This window comes from Lutjanus erythropterus, chromosome 8, assembly GCF_056507025.1.
Source record: "Lutjanus erythropterus isolate fLutEry1 chromosome 8, fLutEry1.hap2, whole genome shotgun sequence".
Classification (NCBI taxonomy): Eukaryota; Metazoa; Chordata; class Actinopteri; order Lutjaniformes; family Lutjanidae; genus Lutjanus; species Lutjanus erythropterus.
The window spans coordinates 22,281,400-22,304,752 of record NC_139324.1 but is presented as its reverse complement, the minus strand read 5'-3'; the positions used below and the strand labels follow the sequence as shown (position 1 = coordinate 22,304,752).

At 39.8% G+C, this 23,353-nt stretch overlaps 2 protein-coding genes across 3 annotated transcripts in view; one reads left to right on the top strand and one right to left on the bottom strand.

The window, feature by feature from the left end:
• The first annotated feature begins 118 nt into the window (after positions 1 to 118).
• cpap (centrosome assembly and centriole elongation protein) lies at positions 119 to 16,019 on the top strand. Of its 2 annotated transcripts, XM_084724920.1 has the most exons (19): positions 119 to 221; positions 821 to 1,188; positions 2,862 to 2,988; positions 3,109 to 3,333; positions 3,504 to 3,648; positions 3,838 to 3,931; positions 4,813 to 5,595; positions 7,380 to 8,220; positions 9,335 to 9,467; positions 9,852 to 10,017; positions 10,213 to 10,344; positions 10,473 to 10,610; positions 11,548 to 11,647; positions 12,198 to 12,361; positions 12,786 to 12,875; positions 13,439 to 13,579; positions 14,199 to 14,283; positions 14,844 to 14,964; positions 15,401 to 16,019. In XM_084724920.1, the coding sequence occupies exons 1-19, from the start codon at positions 134 to 136 to the stop codon at positions 15,591 to 15,593; spliced, it is 4,134 nt and encodes a 1,377-aa protein (XP_084581046.1). In that variant the 5' UTR covers positions 119 to 133; the 3' UTR covers positions 15,594 to 16,019. The 2 variants fall into 2 exon arrangements, with proteins under 2 accessions (XP_084581046.1, XP_084581045.1); XM_084724919.1 differs by lacking the exons at positions 119 to 221; positions 821 to 1,188; positions 2,862 to 2,988; positions 3,109 to 3,333 and having other exon boundaries at positions 3,476 to 3,648; positions 12,201 to 12,361.
• Positions 16,020 to 16,992: 973 nt separating this feature from the next.
• The window catches only part of rnf17 (ring finger protein 17), a 29,549-nt gene continuing 23,188 nt past the window's right edge, over positions 16,993 to 23,353 (bottom strand). Inside the window, exons 27-38 of the mRNA XM_084724914.1 lie at positions 23,046 to 23,157; positions 22,474 to 22,637; positions 21,739 to 21,858; positions 20,870 to 20,950; positions 20,506 to 20,628; positions 20,365 to 20,418; positions 19,964 to 20,074; positions 19,437 to 19,560; positions 18,403 to 18,538; positions 17,738 to 17,924; positions 17,509 to 17,643; positions 16,993 to 17,222 (exon numbers count right to left, since the gene is read on the bottom strand). Of these exons, the coding sequence (XP_084581040.1) occupies positions 17,548 to 17,643; positions 17,738 to 17,924; positions 18,403 to 18,538; positions 19,437 to 19,560; positions 19,964 to 20,074; positions 20,365 to 20,418; positions 20,506 to 20,628; positions 20,870 to 20,950; positions 21,739 to 21,858; positions 22,474 to 22,637; positions 23,046 to 23,157 (1,308 nt within the window). The 3' untranslated portion in view covers positions 16,993 to 17,222; positions 17,509 to 17,547. The remainder of the gene's footprint in view (positions 17,223 to 17,508; positions 17,644 to 17,737; positions 17,925 to 18,402; positions 18,539 to 19,436; positions 19,561 to 19,963; positions 20,075 to 20,364; positions 20,419 to 20,505; positions 20,629 to 20,869; positions 20,951 to 21,738; positions 21,859 to 22,473; positions 22,638 to 23,045; positions 23,158 to 23,353) is intronic.

Genomic DNA, 23,353 nt, shown 5'->3' with positions numbered 1-23,353 from the left:
ATATGACCACAAAGGCCAAATTTAGATAAAATTAGCAGACTCAAAAGTTGAAAACACGGCTAAACTACACTACCCATAATGCAACAAGTGATTTGCCGTCGTGTTTTTTAACTCTCGCGGGCTTTGTTTTGATATGGCGGCAGGCTTCGAAACTTTTGTCTGTTGTGTTTCTATAACGCCCGCTTTCACCGCGGTAACACCACTTTTCGCCTATGTTACAGGTAAATCACTTGTATTATGACACTTTTCATTAATGTCGCAAACTTCTCTGCCTCGTTACTACAGCGTAACACCTGTAAACAAACTTTTTTCTATCTCAAGTAAAAGGCAGCCTGCTAACAACAGGCAAATTACTATCACCAAGGAAGCCAAGCCTTTTAAATTCACCGAAAATGGACAGACACGTATCAAGAGCTCCATCAGGCTATTTGCTATAGTTGGCTCCGTGTCATGAGTGTTGTCACACTGTCCATGATTCAGCCGGTTTGACTCCGTAAGTAGCTAACCCATAGGTTAATCTAATATGCTGTTGCTAACCAAACAGACGCTCATTTAAAACCGACACTCTGCTATCGTGACATGAGATGGTGTAACGTTTGACCAGTCGAGGCCAGATAGCTATACAAATAGCTAAGGTTATTTGAAAGTAAATCGGTTGCTATATATAGTCCGTTTTCTTGGATCTGGGTAGCATCTATAGCGTGTTGGACGGTGTTTGTTCACGGTGTGATTAACTCTTAACCTGACACCATAATCTGTCGTTCAAATCCTGGATTAGGGAGCCCTGCTTGAGACAGCGCGATCACCATGTCATCTCCAGCTGGGCTTCAGTACTCCCAGGCTGATTTCCTGGCCCGGTGGTTGCCAAGTAGCACCAGAGCCGGGGTGATCCTAAGCCCCTGTCCGGACTTGGCTGGCTCCCTGCGGCACACCTCCGTTGTGAGATCCCCGTCCCGCGGGCCAGACGACTCCTTTGCCTCCGACTTCGCCCCCCTGCCCGCCTCCGCAGACAGCAGCTACCTTGTGGATGGGCCTGCCCAGTCAGCTGGAGGAGAGAGGGATGGAGCTGACAGGCCAGTGAACGGTCTGTTCTCCGTGCCTCCGAGAAATTCAGATGGAGAGTTGGACAGTTTGCATGAGATGGGGAGCAAATCACAGGATCTGCCTATAATGATGAAGCTGGAACAGGTAAGTGCATTATTGCGTTTCACAGTCTGGGGTTCTACATTTGATACTGTTTCTGTTAGGGCTGGGACAAATATGCCTGTTACTGTAATAATATATTGAGTTTTTAATACATTAACTGGTTGTTAAAATTAACACTATAATGAATTTTTCAAATTGACAGCTCTACGATGTAACCTGATGATGGAAATCGTCTTGACTACTTAACTGATTTTCCAGCCTAAATAGATCATGTGATATATTCTGTTGATACTGGAAGAAGGTCCTTTTGTAGGGAAGCACATTATTGGATTTTTATCAATATTTTCCAGCTCATTTTGGCAGATTGCTGATGCTAATACCAATATATGCATATAACTTCCTTTGCTTAATTACAGAAAACATGAATTCTCTCCAGTAGTGGAATTAACATGTTATTATGCCTAATCTTATCATGATGGCCCACTGGCAGATGCAGCAGACATAAAATACTATGCTTTTCAAAACCCGGCTATTTTTAGTATCTTCTCTCTTATGGCTATTTATATCGATGAGGACACAGATAGTGACAGAGGTATTTGCATGCAAATCAGTTTTCAGTTTTAATATGATCACTTATTGTGTGCTGTGCACACTTGTGGTGGGCGGCAAATAATTTTTCATGTTGGAAAAGACTGAGGTAAAATTAATGTGAGCCTCACATGGCCATTAATTGAGGTCACAGGTTCAGTACGCACTGTGTTCAGTGTGGCAATCTGAAGCCAAGTGTCTGAGTAGTGTATCAACAGTATCTGAAATGTTTTTACACGTAATGAAAAATCACAGAGATACAGTGGATTAGTGGTCGACCGATACAGGTGTTTTTTATGGGTGCTATCCAGAGAGCAGGGTGGCAGATGGCTGCATTGTAAGGCCAATATAAAACCAAAGAAAAGTCATGTATAATCTCATTATTCCAAACAAATTACAATATAATGTACATGATTATCTTCGCTAGTAAGGTGTTCTTTTAGATGGAATTTTTATTATTAAGGAACTAGAAAAAATAATTTGATTCTGCTGTAGATTTCAGAACATGGTATTTTAGGGAAAGCAGGGTACAGTATGTCAGAGATTATATCATTCAACTGCATTATTCTTTACATTAACATATATATTTAAAACTAGCCAGTAATGGTTTGAAATGAGATTTGCTGTCATTTAGGACAGGAGAAATGTCTTAACATCCCTAACAAAGACGATGATGACTGAAGAAATTTAGGCAAACAGTCAAAGCAGAATACCTGAGAGTTAGTGCCAGGTATTACTGGGTACTGCACAGCAGCTTCCCACTGTTCCTTATACTAGTATTGCTTAAATGCAGAAACTGAATCTCACTGTTCGTTGTACTGTTTAGTATGAGACAATTTATAGGGATGCACAATATGAATTTTTGTCAGCTGATACTGATATTCAATAATTACTTGCTTTTCATGGCTGAAACCAATAAAATAACCAATAATTTCACATTTTTGTACTTGAAAAAGATGTTTATATAACCTGTAGTTCATGCACACCTGACAGTAAGAAAGGCTAAGATATAGAGAGCAAAGATGGATGACCTAACCAAATCTAACACTATTACAGCAAAACTGTTTTCAGATGTTCACTTATTTTTTCCGGTCACTAGTCTTAGAATATAATATGTGTTTCTACAGTTGAGAAAATGGCAGCAGCACATGCAGGAGCAGCTAAAAGCCCATCAGTTGGAAGAGCTGCTTCGCCTCCAGGAGGAGCAGCAGAGGCTGCTGGGAAAGATGAATGGATCCCAGGAATGCAGAGCAGGTAAGAAAGAAATGGCCAGAATAACTGCAAATGTAATCATTTGTTTCACTTAAGTTATAAAATATTTTCATTAGGGAGTGATACATACTTACCCTGCTTCCCTCTCTGTGTATGTTACAGATCACACAGAAATTTTAGAGCTGTCAGGAGCAGAAATGGGGGAGAACTCACTCCAGGGAGCCCATCTTTACACAGAGAACATATGCAGCCCCACTGTGAACTGCAGTGGGGTCATACAGGGCTCCACCTGTTGCCTCCGACAGGAACAAGACCGCTCATCAGCGGGAAGACAGGAGCAGCTCCCAAGAGGTCAAAATTATGTGGAGGTGGATGATGAGGAAGAAGGTGAGAAAAAATGTTTAAGTCCAAGGTGTCAACAGAATTTGTACAATTTTTTAATGTGCATTTAGAGTACAGCAGCCGGCACAAGCCTATCCTTACTTTCATCAGATTGTTGACATGATCGTGGTGATAAATCACCTGAGTGTGAAATTCTAACAGTATGTTTCTGACAGGCACATGGAGCTGTCAAGGAGATGATCAGGAACAGATCAGCAATATTAGCTCTTTTCAAGCGCATGATAACACGTTAATACCAAGTAATGGTGTGGCTTTAACTGAAGACAACAGCAGAAAAGAAGATAAAATCTTCCATGACAGGTAAATACAATATTCCAATATTATAAACTGTTTAAACAAGATTCTCTTGAAGAGATCAACCATGCAAGTCATGCAGCAGACAGATACCAGTGTGTCTCTTGTGTTTTCTATTTTGTACGAGTGTTTTATTCTTGACAAACTTAACTCTATGGATACATTTGCCTTGTGTGTGTCTGTGCCCCTTTCCAGACCTATTGGTGGTCAGAAGAAGACGTTTGAAGAGTTGTTGGAGGAGCAGCTGAGGCTGGAGGAGCAGAGGCTGGAGTCTACCCGGCAACAGCAGGTCAGAGAATATAACAAGAGTCTCCATATGAACAATAAAAAGTAAATCATCAGTACTAAAACACTGCACTGCACTGTGTTCTTCAAAGCAGGAGAGTTTTGTAAGCAAAGTTCTTAAGATTGCCAGTCTTTTAATTATGAGACATGCATCTGATTTAGTGTTGTCACAGTACCAGACTTTTTAAGACGTCTTGAAAGAGCACTTAAATAATTTTTTGTAGGTTTGGTATTTTCAGTACTATGAGATGTTAGTATTATATTGTTTTTAAACATGTGGTTCTGAAAAAGTATTGATACTTCTGACAACTTTAATTTGATTTATAGCACACCTGAGAGACAATCTCAGCACAAACTGACTGTGTGTAAATATAAATACAAACTATATAAACACAACACTTCTGTTTTTGTTCCCATTTAAAACTGATAAAAAAAATGATACGCGTAGCCCTCTGTGAAAAAGTCATAGTTCAGTACCTAATAAAGATGGTGAAACTACACAGTTTGGAGTGGCCTTTTTTGTGAAAAGTCCAAGATACACCTGTACAATAATTATGTTGTTTACTCACCATCTCTAAATGCCACAGCAGTCAGGTGTCTGAATTATGTTCGCAAAGGAGAAATGCTCACTAACAGATTTGAACAAATCTGTGCACAAAATTTCACAGAAATGAACCTTTTTCTGCACAGAAACAGTAAAGTTTTTTTTAAAGCCTTATCTCAAGAACAATGGGAGCAAAAACAGAGGTGTTGCATTTATTTTTTTTTAATAAATGCACCATTATTTATGGAAGGAAGACTTTATAGTTGCTACAATATCATTTTTCTTCATGCAACAAACATCCAAATTCAGATTATTCACAATCTGTCTCCTCATGTTAACAGAACAAAAATGGAGCTGAAGCTGTACAAGCCCCTCCCAAGAGGGCCTTTCTGAAGCGAGGCGAGGGCCTCTCAAGATTTACCAACAATCGCAAAGCCTCAGTACCAAAAACTGAGCTGAAGAAGGACCCCAAACCACAGCTCCAGGCCAGAGTAATCTCTCGGAGCAACTCAGAGCCTGCAGCTCTCCAGAGAGGGAGCACAAACACTGTCCAACGGCTTCCTGTCCAGCGTAAAACCGCTACACTCAACAAGGAAAACCGACTAAGAGGTTTCATTTCACCGCCTCAGGACATCAGAGTCGAGAGTAAGACAGCACAGACAAGGGTTTTGGGTAGTCATCAAAGACAGAACACAGAAGGATCAGAGTCAATTCAAACTGACCCAGAGAGCAGACAAACCAAACAACTGGGACAAGTCAAGGAGCAGAATAATAGGAAAGTGGGTCTGTCAGCTCAGGCTGCGAAGAACTTTGGTCACAACACGCAGCCAAACCCTGTAACCAAACAGGTGGGCATGGTAAGAGGTCCAGAGAAGGATGAAACTGATGCAGCTAGAGAGAAAAGCTGTGGTTCAAGAGTGGAATCAGCTGAAGGAAGACCACAGTTAGAAGGAGGAGGAAGAGGTGGAGTTCCACAGGATTCGTTTGAGTTGTCGTTTCAGGAGAAGCTTCGGCGCTGGGAGTGTGACCGGCAGCTGGAAAGCATGGAGCTGGGAGAGTTTGAGCTGTTGGAACAAGCGGCCGAGGAGCTGTCCTTCTCCTCCAACTCCTCCTTTGTCATGAAGGTGCTTTATTCAACCCATTATTCATTTTTGTGTTTTAAGTGAAGTGATTATTTGTCAATTCCTGCACTTACACCTTTGTTTACTCTAAATTGTCCTGGATGTTTTGTCCAAGTGTTAAACGTTCACTCCCATGATTTCTTTTAATATTTTATAAAGACAGTGGTATGCACGATTACTTGTACATGATTTCTGGTGTTCTAGAGAACCGAGAAGCATCATTCAGCTCCTTGTTTTGGGTTTCTGACAAGCAACTGTACTGTTACTGTGATTCACTCCCACCACCCTCATCAGCACAGTTTATAGTCACAACATGCAGCTGCAGTTCAACAACTCTAAACCAGAGGTTCTCAAATTCTCAGTTTCTCAGCTTTTTCAATACACCAGGGACTCCCTCATGCATAATTTTACATAGCTTATTTGTTTTACACTTATACTTAGTTATGTGAAAGAACAACACAAAAGAAATGTATTAAGAAAATAATAGACATGTATTAAAATATTTGCACCATGACAACCTAGAATACCCATAACATACATACACACACATCAAGAGAGTGTGTTTTGGTCTCGTGCAAACATAAAACAAAATGTGTATTGGGTATTTCAAAGAATATACAATAAAAATATGAAATATAAATTATACAAAACATAAACTAGAGCTAATGAAAACATAAAAATAACAATAATAGGCATAACCTGGGACTTGTGGAAAGGAAATAGTTTGTGTAAATGAGTAGTGATTCATAAACTAAATTCAGGCTATAATGATGGCTTTTGTAGAATAAATATTAACATATTGTTAATATCATAATAATTTAAATCAATGAACTTGAAAACTTTTCAGACCCCCTGGCAGAGTGCCATGAATCCCTGGCAGCCCCTGGACCACTATTTGAGAACTACTGCTTTAAACCAGTCATCAGTGTTTGCAGCCTGTTTCTACTGCCTCCAAGTGGCCAAATATCTGTTACTGTAGTTTAATGAACCGTCGTTGTGGGCCGTCCCTTGTGGCTACGGATGGGTAGCATTAGTATTTTCCTGATGCTGCTTATCAATACAGAAACTTAACAGTACTCTTAATGACACTACTCACCATAATGTGGTGCAAAAAAGAAAGACGTGATTGAACTGTTATTTTGTTACTTACTTGCAGAAATAAGTTGAATTGGTTCCTGAGTTTTTGCATTTAGCTGCATTTTCATCAGATTTAATAAAGTGAGCCCGCACTTTTGAGTGTACTGACCAGTCATGAACCGGTACTGGGTTAGCACTGGTTCTCAATACCAATCCCAATTTATAGTAAGGTAACCTGATGTAATAAACTTTCAGATCTTATCATTTCAGTCCATAGTTAATAGGACTGTAAGAAAATATCAGTACACTTGAGTAATGCACTATTATGTTTTGTGATACTGTATCAGTTCTCAAAAACTGTTTTCACCATTCTGAATGCACAAAAATGTACACTTTTTAACTTAGATTTTATACATATGATAGTTTTCCTAAAATTACATTAGAAAATAGCAATATGTCATCTTGCTTACAATATTGCAATATATTGTATCGTAACCCCTGTATCACAATACATATTGAGTCAATACAGCAGCTACCTCATATTTTAATGACCACTGACCTCTTTTGGCTAAAAAACCTCCACCCACTTGATGCACACAGTGTTTTAGATTTTCCAGTAGACTTGACTGTGGTTTTTTTTTCCAGTATTATTTTATGAGATGTTGGCTGTAATTTTGTGTTTTTTTAAGACTATGTTCTTTTCTTTGCAGGTTCTTCAGATGGACCAAGCTGCCAAGGGGCTGCACCTGCGACGGCTCTCCTCAACCCCCATTAAGTCACCTCCCAGAGGTGCACTTCAGAGGTCCAGTAGTGTTGGTGGTATTGTTGGTGGTCTGGCATGTAAAAGCAGCGCCATGAAGTCAGATTCCTTCATGAGGATGAGAGATGATACACTTAAGAGCAAAGTGAGCACTGAGGATGAAGAGCAACAGGACAGTGGGAGAGAAGAGGAGCATCAGAACTCTGATGTTTCATCCTGTGGCAGCTCTGGATTTGAAGACCAGGGAGTGTCGGTCAAACCTCCTTCGTTTCCCAGCGCCCTTTGCTTTCCTGCACAGTCTAACCCACCATACGACAAGCGGTCGTATCAGGACGAGGACAGTTGCAGGGATTCAGCTTCAGACATGACAGGAGTTGACAACGGGGAGAGCGACAGCGTCCTCAGCAATGCTGATGAGTCCACTCTGATAGGGGACAGAGACGGGCAGCAGGGTAGAGTTGTGTTTGATGACAATGACACGTGGAACGACCTGGAGGACACCGCAGTCAACGACAGTAAGGGAGTTTGTCCAGTTTCAAAGAGAGCAGCCAATGGAAACTCACCACCAGAGCGGACTCTGTTGAGGAAGGTGGCACTGAGCAAAGTTATGGAGCTGGATAAGGGCACGGTTTTCAGTTCAACTAATCAGGAGCCAGATCCTCCTCCTCCTGCCTCCCAGCTCATGACGAGGTTGTTCCCCTCGCTGAAGCCAAAGGCCAAGAATGCACCTCCCCCTCCTCCGCCTGCTGCTTCTGTTGCTTTTGAGTCCAAAATGCCAGAGGTGGAGACAGGTGAGATACTTTAAATATCATAACCTGTATCAGTATTTTCTTTCTAACTGTACAAGAGGGCAGGAAGCAAATTTTCACTACAGTTTATGCATGAATTTGGTTCCCAGTTGATGTATGACAATTTGTTGGAACTTATCCTTATTTTTATTAGAAATGGTTAATGTTTTTCAATTAATGGATTTATGTTGCCTGAATATCAGAATATAGTGTAAAATACTTGCAATAAGTGCAAGTTTGCAACAGTCTGTCTGATGCTGGATTTTTGAGGCAGATGTTGATATTTGTTTCTAGTTAGGAATCCTTATATTTGAGTCAGTGAATATTGGCATTTTTGCTCACTAAATGACCTAAATGATTAATTGTTTTATCAAAGTTATACATTTTTGGTGGTCAACTTATCATTCCAGCACATGTCAACCCCTCTCCCCATCTGTCTTCTACTTTTTCTTATCTCTTACTTTGTGATATCAAGTTCATGGAACCTCAATACCACAGCAATATATTCAGAAACTTTTAATGGCTACTCATTTGCACATGCAGTATGTGACTAATGCAAATCTGAGCCAACTTTTTAAAACGCTGAAGTCACACAAAAACAAGCAAATTAGTGCTGAGGTAGTGGCAGACCAGCAACTCCTTTGTCCTGCATGACAAAATTACTGTTTTTGCTCACTTGCTTGGTAAGTTTTTGCTTGGTAGCTTAGGAGGGAGTGATATTTAGCTTATGTAATAGTGTTTTCCCTTCGGAAAAGGCTGGCTGATGGCGAGGTAAAGCAGTGAAATATTCTCAATATAGTGTATGCTTCAACTGATATCAATTTTTTTAGGTGGGATAAGAGTGATAAGTGCCTCATACAGGCCTGCTTAAAATAATCTGAACTAAAACTAAACAATGCTCATATGTATGAAAAAGGGTTCAGTTTATTGTGTCATGTAATGTACTTTTAATTGTATAAAAATCCATTCTAGGAAACAACAATAAGGTGGTGTTTTACTTCAGACGATAATGATAAGAATCACCTTTGCTGAATGGTGGTGGGGTTTTTTTGCCAGAGCTGAGAGAATTAAACGGACATGAGGTTTAATGTGTATGTGTCTCTTTCTGTCTTCCCAGGCCAGCAGGTCCAGTCTAGACTGCTGAGGGAGAGACTGGTTGAGCTGGAGATTGAGATAGAGAGATTTAAGAAGGAGAACGCTGCCCTCGCCAAACTCAGACAGGAGAACGAGAAAAACCAGGAAAATCTCAGGTGATAGATCTGTCTGCACTTACTGTTGTTTTAATAGGCTTTGATCAATCTCTCTCACTCTCTGTAATGTCTCTTTCTTTCCGTTCCAGCGAGGTTCTAAGATTTCTGAAATAGTTTTACAGATCACGTGACTATGGAATAGTTTGCTCATACGATAGAATTTGATAAAGAAATGTGTTACAAAAGAAATGGTAGAATAAGAATAAAAGTCTTAATTCTAAAGAGCAAGAAACCTGACCAAATTTTGTGAGACCCTGAATGATGAATATCTGATCACTATTTTCTTTGACCATGTCCGTTTTTGGGTACAAATACTTTGATGAATTACGGGTTTGTTTCTCTTTGCCTGTGTGATTTATGTCTACTTTTTTGTTACCTTTGTAGGAAAGATCGTTTGGAGTTTGAGCAGATGAAAGCAGAGGACCTGGCCAAATTTGAGGAGTACAAGAAAGAGGAGACTAGGAAGTTGCAGAAGGAGCGCAAACTATTTGAGAAGCACGCAGCGGCTGCCAGAGCCATGCCTGACAAGAAGGAACGAGAGGAAATCCAGGTGACACATCAACAAAACACAGAACATATCAGAAATTCATAATTCCAGGTTCCAGGATAATTAAGTTGACTTTACATGCAAAATCCTTAAAACATGACTTAAAATAAGTGGAACTTCCCTTTAATCTGTCCTCCTCCTCCTCCTCCTCCTCCTCCTCCTCCTCCTCCTCCTCCTCCTCCTCCTCCTCCCCGCCAGGTGTTGAAGCAGCAGCTGAGCTCTCTGCAGGAGGAGCTGAGGGGGAGGGAGAGTCGCTGGGCCTCCACACACACCCGTCTGCGGCAACAGATCAGCTCCCTCAGCCAGGAGAACACTTCACTCCAGGACGAGGTACCCACCTGATCTCTGACCCTTTACCCCATTTACCCCTGGCATTATGTGGAAAAAAAACACGTTGCTATCATTACTTAGTTGCAGCCATGTTGTCTTTTTAAGCATTCTTTCTCTTTTAATTCAAGATTCGTATGTTGGAAAAGCTCCGCCTCAGTGCCTGGAAGAAAAGCCCCGTCAGTGCAGAGAGGGACAAAGAAATGAAAGACGGCCACAAAGTATCTGAAAACAACACGTCATCTGTGACCAAAGGAGTGAAATTTGCCGTAAGCATGTTTATACAGTTTGTTACTGGTTATATTCATGCTCTCTGGAGTTTAGTATCTGTCTATGGCTAGGGTCACATTTTTCCACTGAATTAACACAAGAACAATATGATGTTTTGCTCAGACCTTAATTTCTTGATGTGACTTAAATTGAATCAAAGGGACAGGCCACCTCAGAATAAAAAAACACAGATTTTTCCTCTTGCAGAGTTTTTGTGGGCATAGAAATGTCAGCCTTCTTTTGAATATAACAGAACTAGATGGCACTTGACATATGGGGCTCAAAGCTCCAAAGAATACCTCTGAAAACCTCACCACCAGTGTCTCATTCCAGAAATCGTGACCTGGCAACTCAAGGTCATGATTTGCCAGGATAATCCACAGACCTTGACGTGAGCAGTTTCATACAGGAACATTTTCTGTCTACCAAACCACACCCACCAAATGCACCCCTGCGCAGAAGGAAGCGTGCAACTACTCATGGATGAATAGAAACAAAATAGTTCCTATCTGAAAATGCACAAGCTGAGTGGCATCTTACTTATTACTTTTGAGAGAATGCAGACATCTCTATGGCAGATATTTCCAAAACATGACAACCCACACCAAAACAATCTAGATGGATAAATAGCACTACAATAAAATGTCTTTTTGATTCTGGGGTGAACTGTGCCCAAACTTTTTATATCAGTGTGTCTACAACAGTGTAGGAGGAATTATTGGTCCATAATACTCTATTATGATTTTGTTGTTATCACACACAAAGTGTTTGTTTGTTTAACAGTTTAAATTAAAAATCACATCTCTTTTATGGTCCTTAAATCTTTGACTGAGCAAATTCAATTCCCGAACCTGTGAAGGAGCTCTGATGATCTCAGATTTTTTCTCTCATCTTGGAATAACACTGAAATCACTAATTCTCTCTCTTTGTCTTCAGAGCCCTCTCGACTCCAGAGGAAGCAGCAGCAGTCCTCCACAGAGCTGCACTGCTGCAGCCAATAAGAGGGGCTCCAGGGACAGTGGTCAGGGTGCTGCAGGTACAGTTTCCATTCACAAGGAGATTTCTACATATTCTAATACATTAATTATAATGTTGCTCTGATGTATAAAAAGGTAACTGTGATGCGTTCACACTGTCCTCAAGTGGTCTTAAAAATCAGTTATCACAGGTTTAGGGCACAGTCACACATACACGGATTTGCTTCTTCGCTTCATATGGAGTTCAACTTTTGTGAATCTGACACAGGAAGTCACACCCTCAACCAATAGCAAAGATGTGTGGCGTTCATGGTGGTGTGTGGTCGTTTGGTCACCCTGCATTTGCACATGTGACTGTGCCTTTAAACTAGACTGACAGCCTCGTCAGAAAGATGCTGTTTGTGGAAAATCAACCTTCTGACTTTAACTGAAGGGTTCCTTTATCAGTTTCTTACAGTTTTTGCAGAGTGAGTGTTTAATCAGATATTGCAGATATATTGAAATTCAAATTAATTTAATCAACCGTCTGTATATAAAGGTTTTATGACTAAACCAATGTTTTGATCATTGAGTCCAGTCAAGATTTGTATGTTTTATATGGATTGTCAGCAGGGATAAAGAGCAGCCTGAGGAAGGCAGCAGGGCCAGGCTCCTCTTCCTCATCCTCCTCATCTTCCTCAGTGCCTGGCAGGAGGGCAGAGGACAGGTCAATACCTGCCAGCAAGAGCGAGGACAAACCGCCAAACCAAGAAAACTCACACATCTGCTCTCCGGTAATTAATACTGTTTGCGCTGGTCTCTCTTCTCTGGTGTCACAAATCTGTACAAATGCTACAGGGTCTTCCTAATGCTGCAGTATACTTACTGACAAATTCAAAAGGAAGATAACGTGTTACTGGTTTTAAAGCTCTGTCTGTCCATCAAATTTAAGAAAAGAAAGTTAATTCTTTTATTTATATAACAGGGACAACAAAATGGAAAAAAGCAACAAATGTAATTTATATAAGGCTTCTAGATAAAGCTCAAGCCTCGATCCTGTTCAGACACTATTGACAGTGTGGCGAGTTAGGCCAGTCACAAATATTTGTTTTTATTTACTTTCTTAAGCTGTTTGAGCCGACCGGACATGCTGCTGTCTATCAGTGCTCTGTCACTTGACCTGTGTTTTGTTTTTGTTTTTTTTAAATCTTATTGTAGAAGAGCGAATCTCTGCCAAAAGAACCAGAGTGCAGTGAGACTGAAGAATCAGGATCAGCTCAGGAGGTCATCACACATCCTGATGGGAAGGTGAGAAAGTGGAAAGATGTTATTTTTAGCAGCCACTAAACTAAAAAATATTTAGTAGCTACACACTAGGAAGAGGAAGATGAGGTGAGTTGTTGGCAATCTGCAAGCTCACTGCTAGATGCCACTAAATCCAACTCACTGGTCCTTTAATTTTTTTCTCAAAGAATAAAGGGCTGTTGACACTGAGAACGATAACTATAACAATAACTATAGATATATTGTTTAAGAATCTTAATAGCACAATGGCTAGGCTGAGTCCACATCACAACTATGAAGCTACAGTCCAGACTTTGTCATCCACTTGAGTTAGAATGATTTCAACAACAATATATCCACAGTTATTGTTATATATGTTATTCTTACCGTTCTTGGTGTGGATGGCACTTAAGGCTGCCAAAATGTTCTAGTTTAGTTAACAAAGTCCATGAAAATACCAAAAAAAAAAAAAAAAAAAAAAAAAAAAAAGAAATCCCCAATGTGTTACTTGACGTTAATGTTGTTTTGCAGTGAGTTAGTTTGTGGTTAAAGATGTTAAGTAGAAGATGCTGGTTGTGATCCTTCAGATAGAGAAGGTCTTGGCTGGTGGTGATCGCCTTATCGTCTTCCCCAACGGGACGAGGAAGGAGGTTTCACCAGATGGACTCACCGTCAAAGTCACATTTTTCAACGGAGACACCAAACAGATCACAGCTGACCAGAGAGTGGTGAGATGTTTACTTTTTGTCCACAGCAACTTAAAATAACAGCATTCAAGCTCCACAGGAAATGGATGGATGTTTACAACAATGTAGTTATTCCAAACAGATAACCAAGAGTGTGTTTGGGGCTACAGCAAGTCAGGGAAAAGTTTGCAAGTTTTGTTACACTTGTTGACACTCAGCCACACTCTAGGAGTTACCGTACATTACGTACTTTGGTAAAGGGTAGTAACTGTTTAAAGAGGGTAGGGGGTGTTTGAATAACTTTTCCCAAACAGATTTTCTTGGTTGAGATGTGAACACAGGAAATCAGAGGAGGCACACACTGAATGTTGTAATCTCAGAAAAAAAATGTATGATGCAGTGATTCCACCTTCAAGGTCTTTGTCCTTTGCTCCTGCACACAGCTGGAGTTAAATCTGTGCACCACCTACTTTCCTAAACACAAATATACTCCTTGTGTAAATACTGAAACTGTGCAAATCATTACTTGTCATTTTAATACCAGCTACAACTGCAATTACAAAAGAGTTGAGTCAGTGAAGGAGCACATTTGCCATAATGTTAAAACCATCTGGCTTCATCAACTGGTGAAGCTCTTAACTCGGCTGCCTCTTGTGCTCAGATCTACTTCTACGCTGAAGCTCAGACTACACACATCACCTACCCAGACGGCATGGAGGTCCTGCACTTCCCCAACAACCAGACTGGTGAGAGCTGATGATCATTCTGTAGTGAGCAGCTTGTTGAGATTTCAGGTCCTATCTGAAACTTTTTTTTTTGGCGTCATCAATGACAGGTTGAGAGTTGAATGTATAAAGTGGGACTGTAGCACAAACGCACAAAGGTTTTTCCTCATATATAGTCATTTTTGCAGAGTGAGTGCAGAAATACTGTGTTGCAAGTTAAAGTCACACTTTCAAAGTTTTACTTATGTAAAACTGACATCAAAATATTCCAAAGTACTAAAAGTAACAGTGTTCAGTTTGCAGATCTGGTCTGTTTCAGAGTAACAGATGTCCTTGATATTATAGGGCTGCAACTAATTATTAATTTTGGAATAGATTAATCTGTAATTTACTTCTCTCAATGAATTGCTTGGTCTATAAAATGTCAGAAATTAGTGAAAAATGCCTTTTACATTTTCCCAAAGCCCACAGTAATTTCTTCAGATATCTTGTTTTGTTCGACAAACGGTCCATAACCAGTTTATTGTACACTGTACTGACTATTTTGTACATTAAACATCGTTTTCTTCTTTCCTCTACAGAAAAGCATTTCCCAGATGGCCGTAAGGAAATCACCTTCCCAGACCAGACGGTCAAGAACCTGTTCCCCAACGGCAGGGAGGAGAGCGTGCTGACAGATGGGACCATCATACAGGTTAATCCGTAAGTACAGACCACAGCGACAGCTCATCTTACTGCTTCTATTGTTAAGAGTTCTAATTCATCAAACCATCTATTGTTCAAACTGAACTTCAGGGGCCAGATGTATAAACAATGTGTACACACAAAGAGGCATGAGATGACACGTGGGCGTATCTATTAATGGATAATTATGGGACTGGAAATGAAGCTTGTGCACGTGTGCCCACTAACACAATGATTGAGACTTGAAAAAATAGAATGACCTTTTTTTTCTTGGCAGCCATATTGATATGAAACATGGGTGTTGCCAGTGATACTAATTATCATTGGTAACGTCTGTGTTTATTCCTGGTGTCTCATGTCAAAATGGCTGCTATGCAAAAGGTCTTTTGTAAAGTTTTGCTTTATTTTACCTTAAATGAAAACTAACAGGGTGTGAACATGTGCTGTCTCTCAGTGATGGCACCAAGGAGATCCATTTCAACACAGGCCAGAAGGAAATCCACACGGCCGACTACAAGAGGAGGGAGTATCCAGATGGCACTGTGAAAACGGTCTACACTGATGGCCGGCAGGAGACCCACTACCCCACGGGACGGCTCAGGATCAAAGACAAAGATGGCAACGTCATCGTGGACAACAGGGCCTAGCAACACGGTGTCTCAAAGCAAGTCTTCAGGGCACTTTTTTTTTTTCAGGAATGCAGGGAATGTTTTGTGTCTAAAAAGGTTGTCTGAAGTTTTGCAGTGAAATCCCATCTTCAGCCTCGCAAAACAATCCTGTTTCTATCCAGATATTTTGTGGCTTATGATCTACCACCAGACTTCATTCAAAGTCTAATAAATTGGAATATTTCAAGATTAATTCATATTGTTTACATTTTCTGTAAAGGCCTGGGAATAATGAAATGTTCAGAAACATGTCATTTGCAGAACTGCTTCACTGTGGTGTGTATGAAGTTTTTTGGTTTTAAATGTTTACAACAATTTTAATTTGTAAAAATGTTAAATACATATTTATTTTCCTAGCTGACTGTATATTTTTGTAAAATAAATTTTAACTTTTTAAATCTGGAATTATGAATCTTTTGTTTTGATGACTTGTTGAGGTGTGACTCTGCCACAGGACTCTACTTGTCTGGACTACAAAGTGTTGCAGAGACAAGTCCTAAAACCTGGAAACTGGTTGGCATTTTTATACCTCCAAGTCCCTCGTATAGAGGTTGGTGGGTTTTCAATGTTAGCTTATTTCAGACATCTAACCAGACTGTTTTACACAAGCGTAAGACTTCTTAATATGTCAGTAAATACTCCACTTGTGAATTTTGAATTTTTCAGATGATGTCAGGGATGTTAAATGTCATCATGCCAAACACTAGTCAGTTTGTGGTTGTGATGTTCAAGTAACATGATTGGTGTGACTCATTTATAGCCTTACATTAGCTTTTTACCTCTGGTGATTGCATTCATGCTCCAGAAATTAAGCAGGGTTCATTTCTGAAGATCATCTTGCTGAACAAAACAAACTCCTGTTTGCCACAGAGCTTATTTTCTGCACTAATCCAATGGACAAATTCCACTGGCTTTTTGTGGAGGGACCCAGAACAATGCTGACTGCAGGTTGGCCTCGAAATAAACATGTAATTCCTGCAGCACTCTAGAGATGGCTCCCAAAAGTGAAGCCAAAACATCTCAGTCGCTTCCTGGTGGCTGGCTGCAGTTTAAGTCAGAAATCCCACATTAGCAGAGGGGACATGAGCCAAACATCTAAAAAAAAAAAAGTCAAATTTTTCTCAAAGATAGTTGCTCATGTTTGTTCAAATTTCTGATAAGGATGGTATTAATTAGAAATTGAATCTTACAAAAAGGTTTCAAATAGGCATGAAACAATTACCAGTTTCATGATAAACCAGATGATTAGTATTACAATGTCATCTTTATGATATGTCAATGGTCTAAGCGTCTTATTGAGAAGAGCTTTAAGAATTTATTTACAAAAAACACTGCAGAATGTTTGAACAGCATTGGAAGACTTTAATCTGAACTTCACACAGATGAGTCTGTCTCATTCGAGTCACACAGATAGAAAACAAAGTGCTCAGTCAACTTGGCTCACTTCAAAACAAAACAGCCAAACTTCAAGTAAATCACTACTCTACTGCAACACTGAAAGTAAAGACTACTACTGTATTCATTCAGCAATATGTAAAAACTAAGAACAGCATTAAAACAACAGAATGAAATCAAGATGTTCACAAAGCAGGACATCTGTGAGTAAACCTGGAGAAAGACGAGATGGGAAATCTTTTAACAGCAGCTCAAATGTTGAGCTGTTTTACAACTCAGACTCAGCTGGTTACATAACTGCAACATTAAATATCTGATCTAATTTGCCTCTAAGGCTGCAGCTTCATCATAAATTAACTGTTTCTTATTTTTTATTAACTGATAAAGTGACAAATCTGAGGACATAAAATAATGTGATGTTTAACATTAAGCTAAACTAACTTTGAAGTTCTGAGATACCCAAATTTTCAATTTATTTGAAAGAAACCTCAAGACTTACATGAACTGTACCCTGTAGGCTGAGGAGGTTATCTCTGCTTCACTCAAGCTCAGCCAGTCCACAGCTCACCAGAGGCAGATGGACCAACTCCCCATCCTCTTTGTACAACCGCACTGTGAGCTCTGGTTCTTGCGCCTGACAACAAGATATGGCACAATAACGTTTTAAGATACCAACTGAAAAGAAGTCCCACGCTTACAGTGAAAAAGTCATGCTGAGTGTTTCTTACCACAACAGATGCTGTGATGTTGCCCCGTAACAGTTTGATCATGTCCATTGTAGCCCTCACGCTCCAGCCCGGGCTGTAGGGCAGCATATCTTCCTGCCAGCTGACACTCGGAGGCTTGAAGCCAGCGACTTTGACCTCAAGTGCCTGCAATGGAAACCTCAGCAGCTCGGTGAGAATCTGTCGCAGCCTTATAGGAGGATAATCACAGAATAACAGAACAATATTACAGAACAGAACAATACATTTATAATTATGTACACACAGAGATTCTGACTTCCGTCGTCTCTAATGCAGCATTAATACAGCTGCACAGAGGTGCTAGTGTTGTGTAAACTCTGACTCCTGCTGTTAGTTCAGTGTAGATGTTTCTCAAACTTTTTGCAAAAAAATACACCACCATTATGACTAATGTCAAAATACAGCAGCACAGGCCCAATTCAGCTACAGACAATTCACAAAATTTATTTTAAATTACGCTACAATCAAATTTTATGTATTTTCAGTAAAATTTTTGTAGTATTTTTAAATTACTTAATTTCATTTCAAAAATATATTTCTAACATTCCTCCATGTACCACTAGAGGGAGTTTGTGTACCACAGTTTGAGATAACACGGTTGAGATATTTGAATAAAACTGTACTCCTGCAGTGTGTGAAGTTCATACTTGCTGGTGGGCAGAGTGTCATCCGAGCCAAAGTCGACGTGTCGGACCAGGATCATGATGGGTTCTATGCTGGTGAAGTTGATCAGCTGGGCCCGGTAATACCTCCCATCACTGTACTCTGCCAGACACGGAGTGCCTAGAAACCACAAGCATAACAGTGATTTCTCACAAGCACATTAAGACATGATGTAATACAGAGGAATCATTGGAAGGGGTTACTCCAAAATCAAAAATACACATTCTTCCTCTTGACTGTGGTGTTATTTATACATCTAGACTGTTCTGAGTTTCTGCAGAGATACCGTCCATAGAGATGTCTGCCTTCTCTCAAATATAATGGAACTAGAAGGTTCGTGGTGATCAAAGAATGAAAAAAATAAACATTTGAAGACGCTTGTGACAGCACAGGATGTAAACAATACTGCTCCCCTTGGCTGAGCTGTAACCTCTCTTCATGAGTAAAATGCACTCTTCCTTCCGTGCAGTGATATAGTTGGACGATGTAGATCGGTAGAAAGAAAATGTTCCAACATGGAACTGCTCACAACAAGGTCTGTGGCTTATCTTAATTAACCGGGTCATGATTTATGAAAAGAGACACTGCTGTTGAGTTTGTACCCAAATGTATTTTTTGGGCCCTTTTAGCACCACAAGCCAAGTGGCATCTAGTTTCATTATATTAGAGAGAAGGCAGACATATTTACAGCTGATATCTCCAAAACTCTGCAACTCACACCAAAATATTCTAGATGGATAAACAGCACTACAGGCCAGAGGAAATATATGTTGATAATATAATGTGTTTATAATATAAAATATATTTTTGATTTTTAGATGAATTGTCCAATTGAAGGTGCAAGACCACTGGAACATTTAATGAAAGATTAATACCAATACATTTACAGATAATTAAAATATTTATCCACATTTAAATTTTTTTTTTAAATTTGTTACTTTCTGAAGGCCAGCTAATGACAAGTCTTTTTTTTTTTTTTAAAGCCTCATTTGTGCCTGTGAACACATTGAAAAGTTACCATAAGAGAAGTTGGTGAGCTGTGGCAGACTGTTGATGTTTGCATTGATTCTGTTCAGAGCCTCATCCAGAGTCTCTCCATCCACCTTAACGCCAGCTGTTCCCTCCAAAGGCCACAGAAACAGCTGCAGGACAGACGGATAAAGGTTGATCTGTTATCGGCAAAAAGCTGATATTTCATCAGGTATAATCAGTTTAAACATCAGTTAAGCTTCATTTATTAAGAGCTGATGATTGACGAGAAAACATCAACATAATTATGTGTATAATCAATAATGAAAATACTTGTCAGCTGAAGTTATAGGGCAGTGTGCAATTTGTTCTCAGATGATCTCAGTGATCTAGTTTCGACTAAACTTGGAAAACTTCACCCCATTCTAGTGTCAAATTTGGTCCTAGCAGGCTCAAAATGAACTTGACAGTTTTGGTCTAATCATTTAAACAGTTGTCTCATCAGGTGGTAGTTCACTGCTGCCTGTGCATTTGTAATTTTAAACATAATCTTATCTCTCTGTGGTCAATAGTTACCTTATTGGGGGTCAACAGGTGCTTGACCTGGACTGGAAACTGCTTTCCCTCCTGTGGCAGGTCTGGGTAGGTAAAGGGCCCCAGCACTGGCTCCTCTGGGCCCCTCAGACCCTGGAGACACAGCATCGGCATCAATTTCTAGACTTACTCATTATATTAATATTGCAAATGTAATATTGCTGTTTAACTCTGGAATTTTTTTTTTCCACTACTGCCGCTGGATGAGCTATTGTTCATACCACATCATGTAATTTGGATAAACATGATTTTATTTGTTGGTCTGCATCACCACTGATCGATGCTGATTTTATTTATTTAAATTTTAGCTGTAAATATAGTTCAAGTAAGCTAAAATGAGTTGTGGTTGTTTTAAAACATTAAGTTTCATCCAGCTAAGATACCTCAGTGTCAATGTCCCAGTCATCCAGGAAAGCGGGAGACGTCATTGAGTGTCCCTGCAGAAAAACATAGGTATTTCTATGTAAATTACAGGAGCACTGCTTCATCTTGAGGGAAAAACAGAATCCAACACAGACTCAGACCTTCTGTTCTGAAACGGTTCGCTCCATGGAGGCGTGTTCGAGGTGACACAGGATACTGCTGAGGCTCAGCCCGTCCAGAAAGAGCTCAACTGTGAGGGATCCCCTTGGGTCAGTCGGAAGCTCCTACCATGCACACGCACACGCACACACACACACACACACACACACACACACACACACACACACACACACACACACACACACAGACACACACAGGGTCACCAGCTACTTCACTAGTCGAAAAGTTGACTTCTAAAACCACTATAATTGACCATATTTAAAGTGATTCTAGCAAGCATTCCCAAATCTCCTGTAGTTAATATGTAAAACAACAATGCATGTGTAAATTTGAGCGTAAGTCTACCATGACTTGCATGTCCACACAACGGTTCAGCAACATCTCCCTCAGCAAAGCCACTGCATCCCACTGCCACCTACCACCAACCTGAAAAGACGGACAGACACATATGAGAGGGGAAAAAAAAAGAAAAGAAAAGATGAAGTGAACGTGCGGAAAGGATTTACTATGAACCAAAGGAAATCAGCTACCACCTTCAATAAAATGTTTAAATCTTCTGTTGTGTAGTTTGAAGTCATGGTGACCTAGACTGCAACCATTTTTGAAGACAGCACAATTAAATTTTATAACTACGAGCATTAGCATATCTACTAAGTGACATTTGTATGTTCTGTTGACTTTGGAGTGGGATTTCGGGGATTTTGTTGTGAATATATGAACATTTGGTGGGATTCTGGGTGTGATCTGAAAAGTCTTCAAATGCATTTATTCTGGTTTCTTTATTTCTGTTTTTTCAATTTTGTGTTTGGGGGTTGCTCTTGTTGAAGTGTCATTCAAAGTGCGAACGTTGTAGATTTGGATTTGTTTTCAACATTTGTAAAGTCTGATTTAAACAAAAAAAAAAAAACAAAAACAAAAAAAAAAAAGAAAGAAAGAAAAGAAAAAGAAACTACAAACTAAACAAAAACCTGATCTTAAATGCCAGGAGAGAGACCTGGCTGGCACCAAAAGTCAAACTTCCACAGGATCTGTGTTTCATTATGATGCGTTAGCCATGTTCAAGTCATGTTAAGTTGATTTTTTTAAAATAAGAATTACAATAATCACATAAAACAAAAATAAGTAATTATACCAACATTTTGTAAGATTTATATTTAGAGAATAGGAAATGTCTTTCAGAGCTTCAGCCGCAGAGGACACACTCAGACTCTTACAGGGTTAATGCTGTGCAGCTGGCAGGGCATACAGAGCTGAGGAACATCATCACACAGCAACATGGGGTACAAATGGACCACTGGGATGTTCTCTACCAGGCCAGAGTCCACGTATTGTACCTGGTAGCACGCACGCACGCACGCACACACAAACATGACATAAAAGACATACTAGAGATGTGTTACTGTACCAACAATGACAAAGTTTTAATTTGCTTCATGTATATGTAGTTTAGCTTATAATGTGTGTAACATCTCTTAGTTGTGACATGAACTTGACACTGGTACAACCTCCTGCACTGCTGTCGAGTGTGACTGAATGTTCATCTGACAGCGCTGTCAACAGCCTGGCAGGAGAGATGCTCTGTGGTGCGTTAGGACTGTATAAGTGAACTGTTACCGAGACGCACGCTTTTTATTCTTACACTGTAGCAATCCTCAGTATAACATCAGTAATAATGTTGAGTGTTTATAAAATAGATTTCCATTGATAAAAGTGTCACCAAACAAACTTTGCCGTGTGTAGCAGAAGTCTATTTGTTGTCTAACCAGAAATGCTCAGCCCACAACTTTCTTAATTTGACCTATTTTGCACTCTTGAAGGACCCTGTCTCTCAAGGTAACAAATTTGTCTGTGTTGTTTAATTGCAACTAGTTGCTGAATCTACCTTAAATAATTACTTAAAAGTGTCTTCAAAATCACGAGGAAGGGATTTTTGAGGGTCTCATCCTGACCTTAACATGTCCTTGGAGCACCTCCAGCAGCTGTCCTCGATACCACAACATATCGGGCCCTCTGACAGCGCAGCCCTGGACCATCTTCCAGGTGTAGAGCTTCTGTCTAGGCAACGTCTTCATGCTCTGCTGAATCCTGTCCTTGACATGCTCCAGCTGACACTCTGATACATCGAACACATACACAAACTGTTTTCCTCTCCGAACACCAACGTCAACAAAATACAAAAAGACACTTTTTAAATTCTCAGCTTTTTTGGTCAATTCATTCACAGTCCACGTGAATCCTCTAAATGGATACATCAACATCTGGTCCAGGAGGATATCTGCTTTGGTCATGGATAACAAATACATCTAAACCTACAGTTGTTGCTTTAATTTTACACATACAGTAGTTCTTTACCTGCCCCTCATGTTTTATATATATTTTTTTTAACAGGATCATATAATGGACAGTGTTTTGTGTCAGATTGCTAGAAGAATGATTCAAGATAACAAAGAAGAAGTCTGTAGTATTACAAGAAATAGGTGAACTCAACATTTGCTCAGTGATGATGTGCTCTTATGTGCACCTGCATTCTGTGTTCTGACATAAATGAGACCATCATCTCCGACGGCAGAAACAGTTATCTGGATGCAACCGAGGCATGGCAGCTCTGGGGGCTGGTACAACTGAGTCTTCACCTGTATAAAAACACACACAGAGAATACAACCACAGCAATGGATAACATATTTTTGATAAACCACATTTATTCACCTAAACTTCTCTATATTTAACTTTGTTGTCATCTAGTAGTTGTAGTTACATATAGAGCTCCAACGACTTGAGTATTTTTTTAAACTAAGTAATACACAAAGTAAATAACACAACTTAGTCAT

Coding starts and splice junctions, on each gene's coding strand:
- cpap (XM_084724920.1), top strand. CDS start 134: ATGGCGGCAGGCTTCGAAACTTTTGTCTGTTGTGTTTCTATAACGCCC. Junction 3,932..4,812: donor AGTCTACCCGGCAACAGCAG/GTCAGAGAATAT, acceptor TCATGTTAACAG/AACAAAAATGGAGCTGAAGC. Junction 14,284..14,843: donor CTTCCCCAACAACCAGACTG/GTGAGAGCTGAT, acceptor TTTCCTCTACAG/AAAAGCATTTCCCAGATGGC.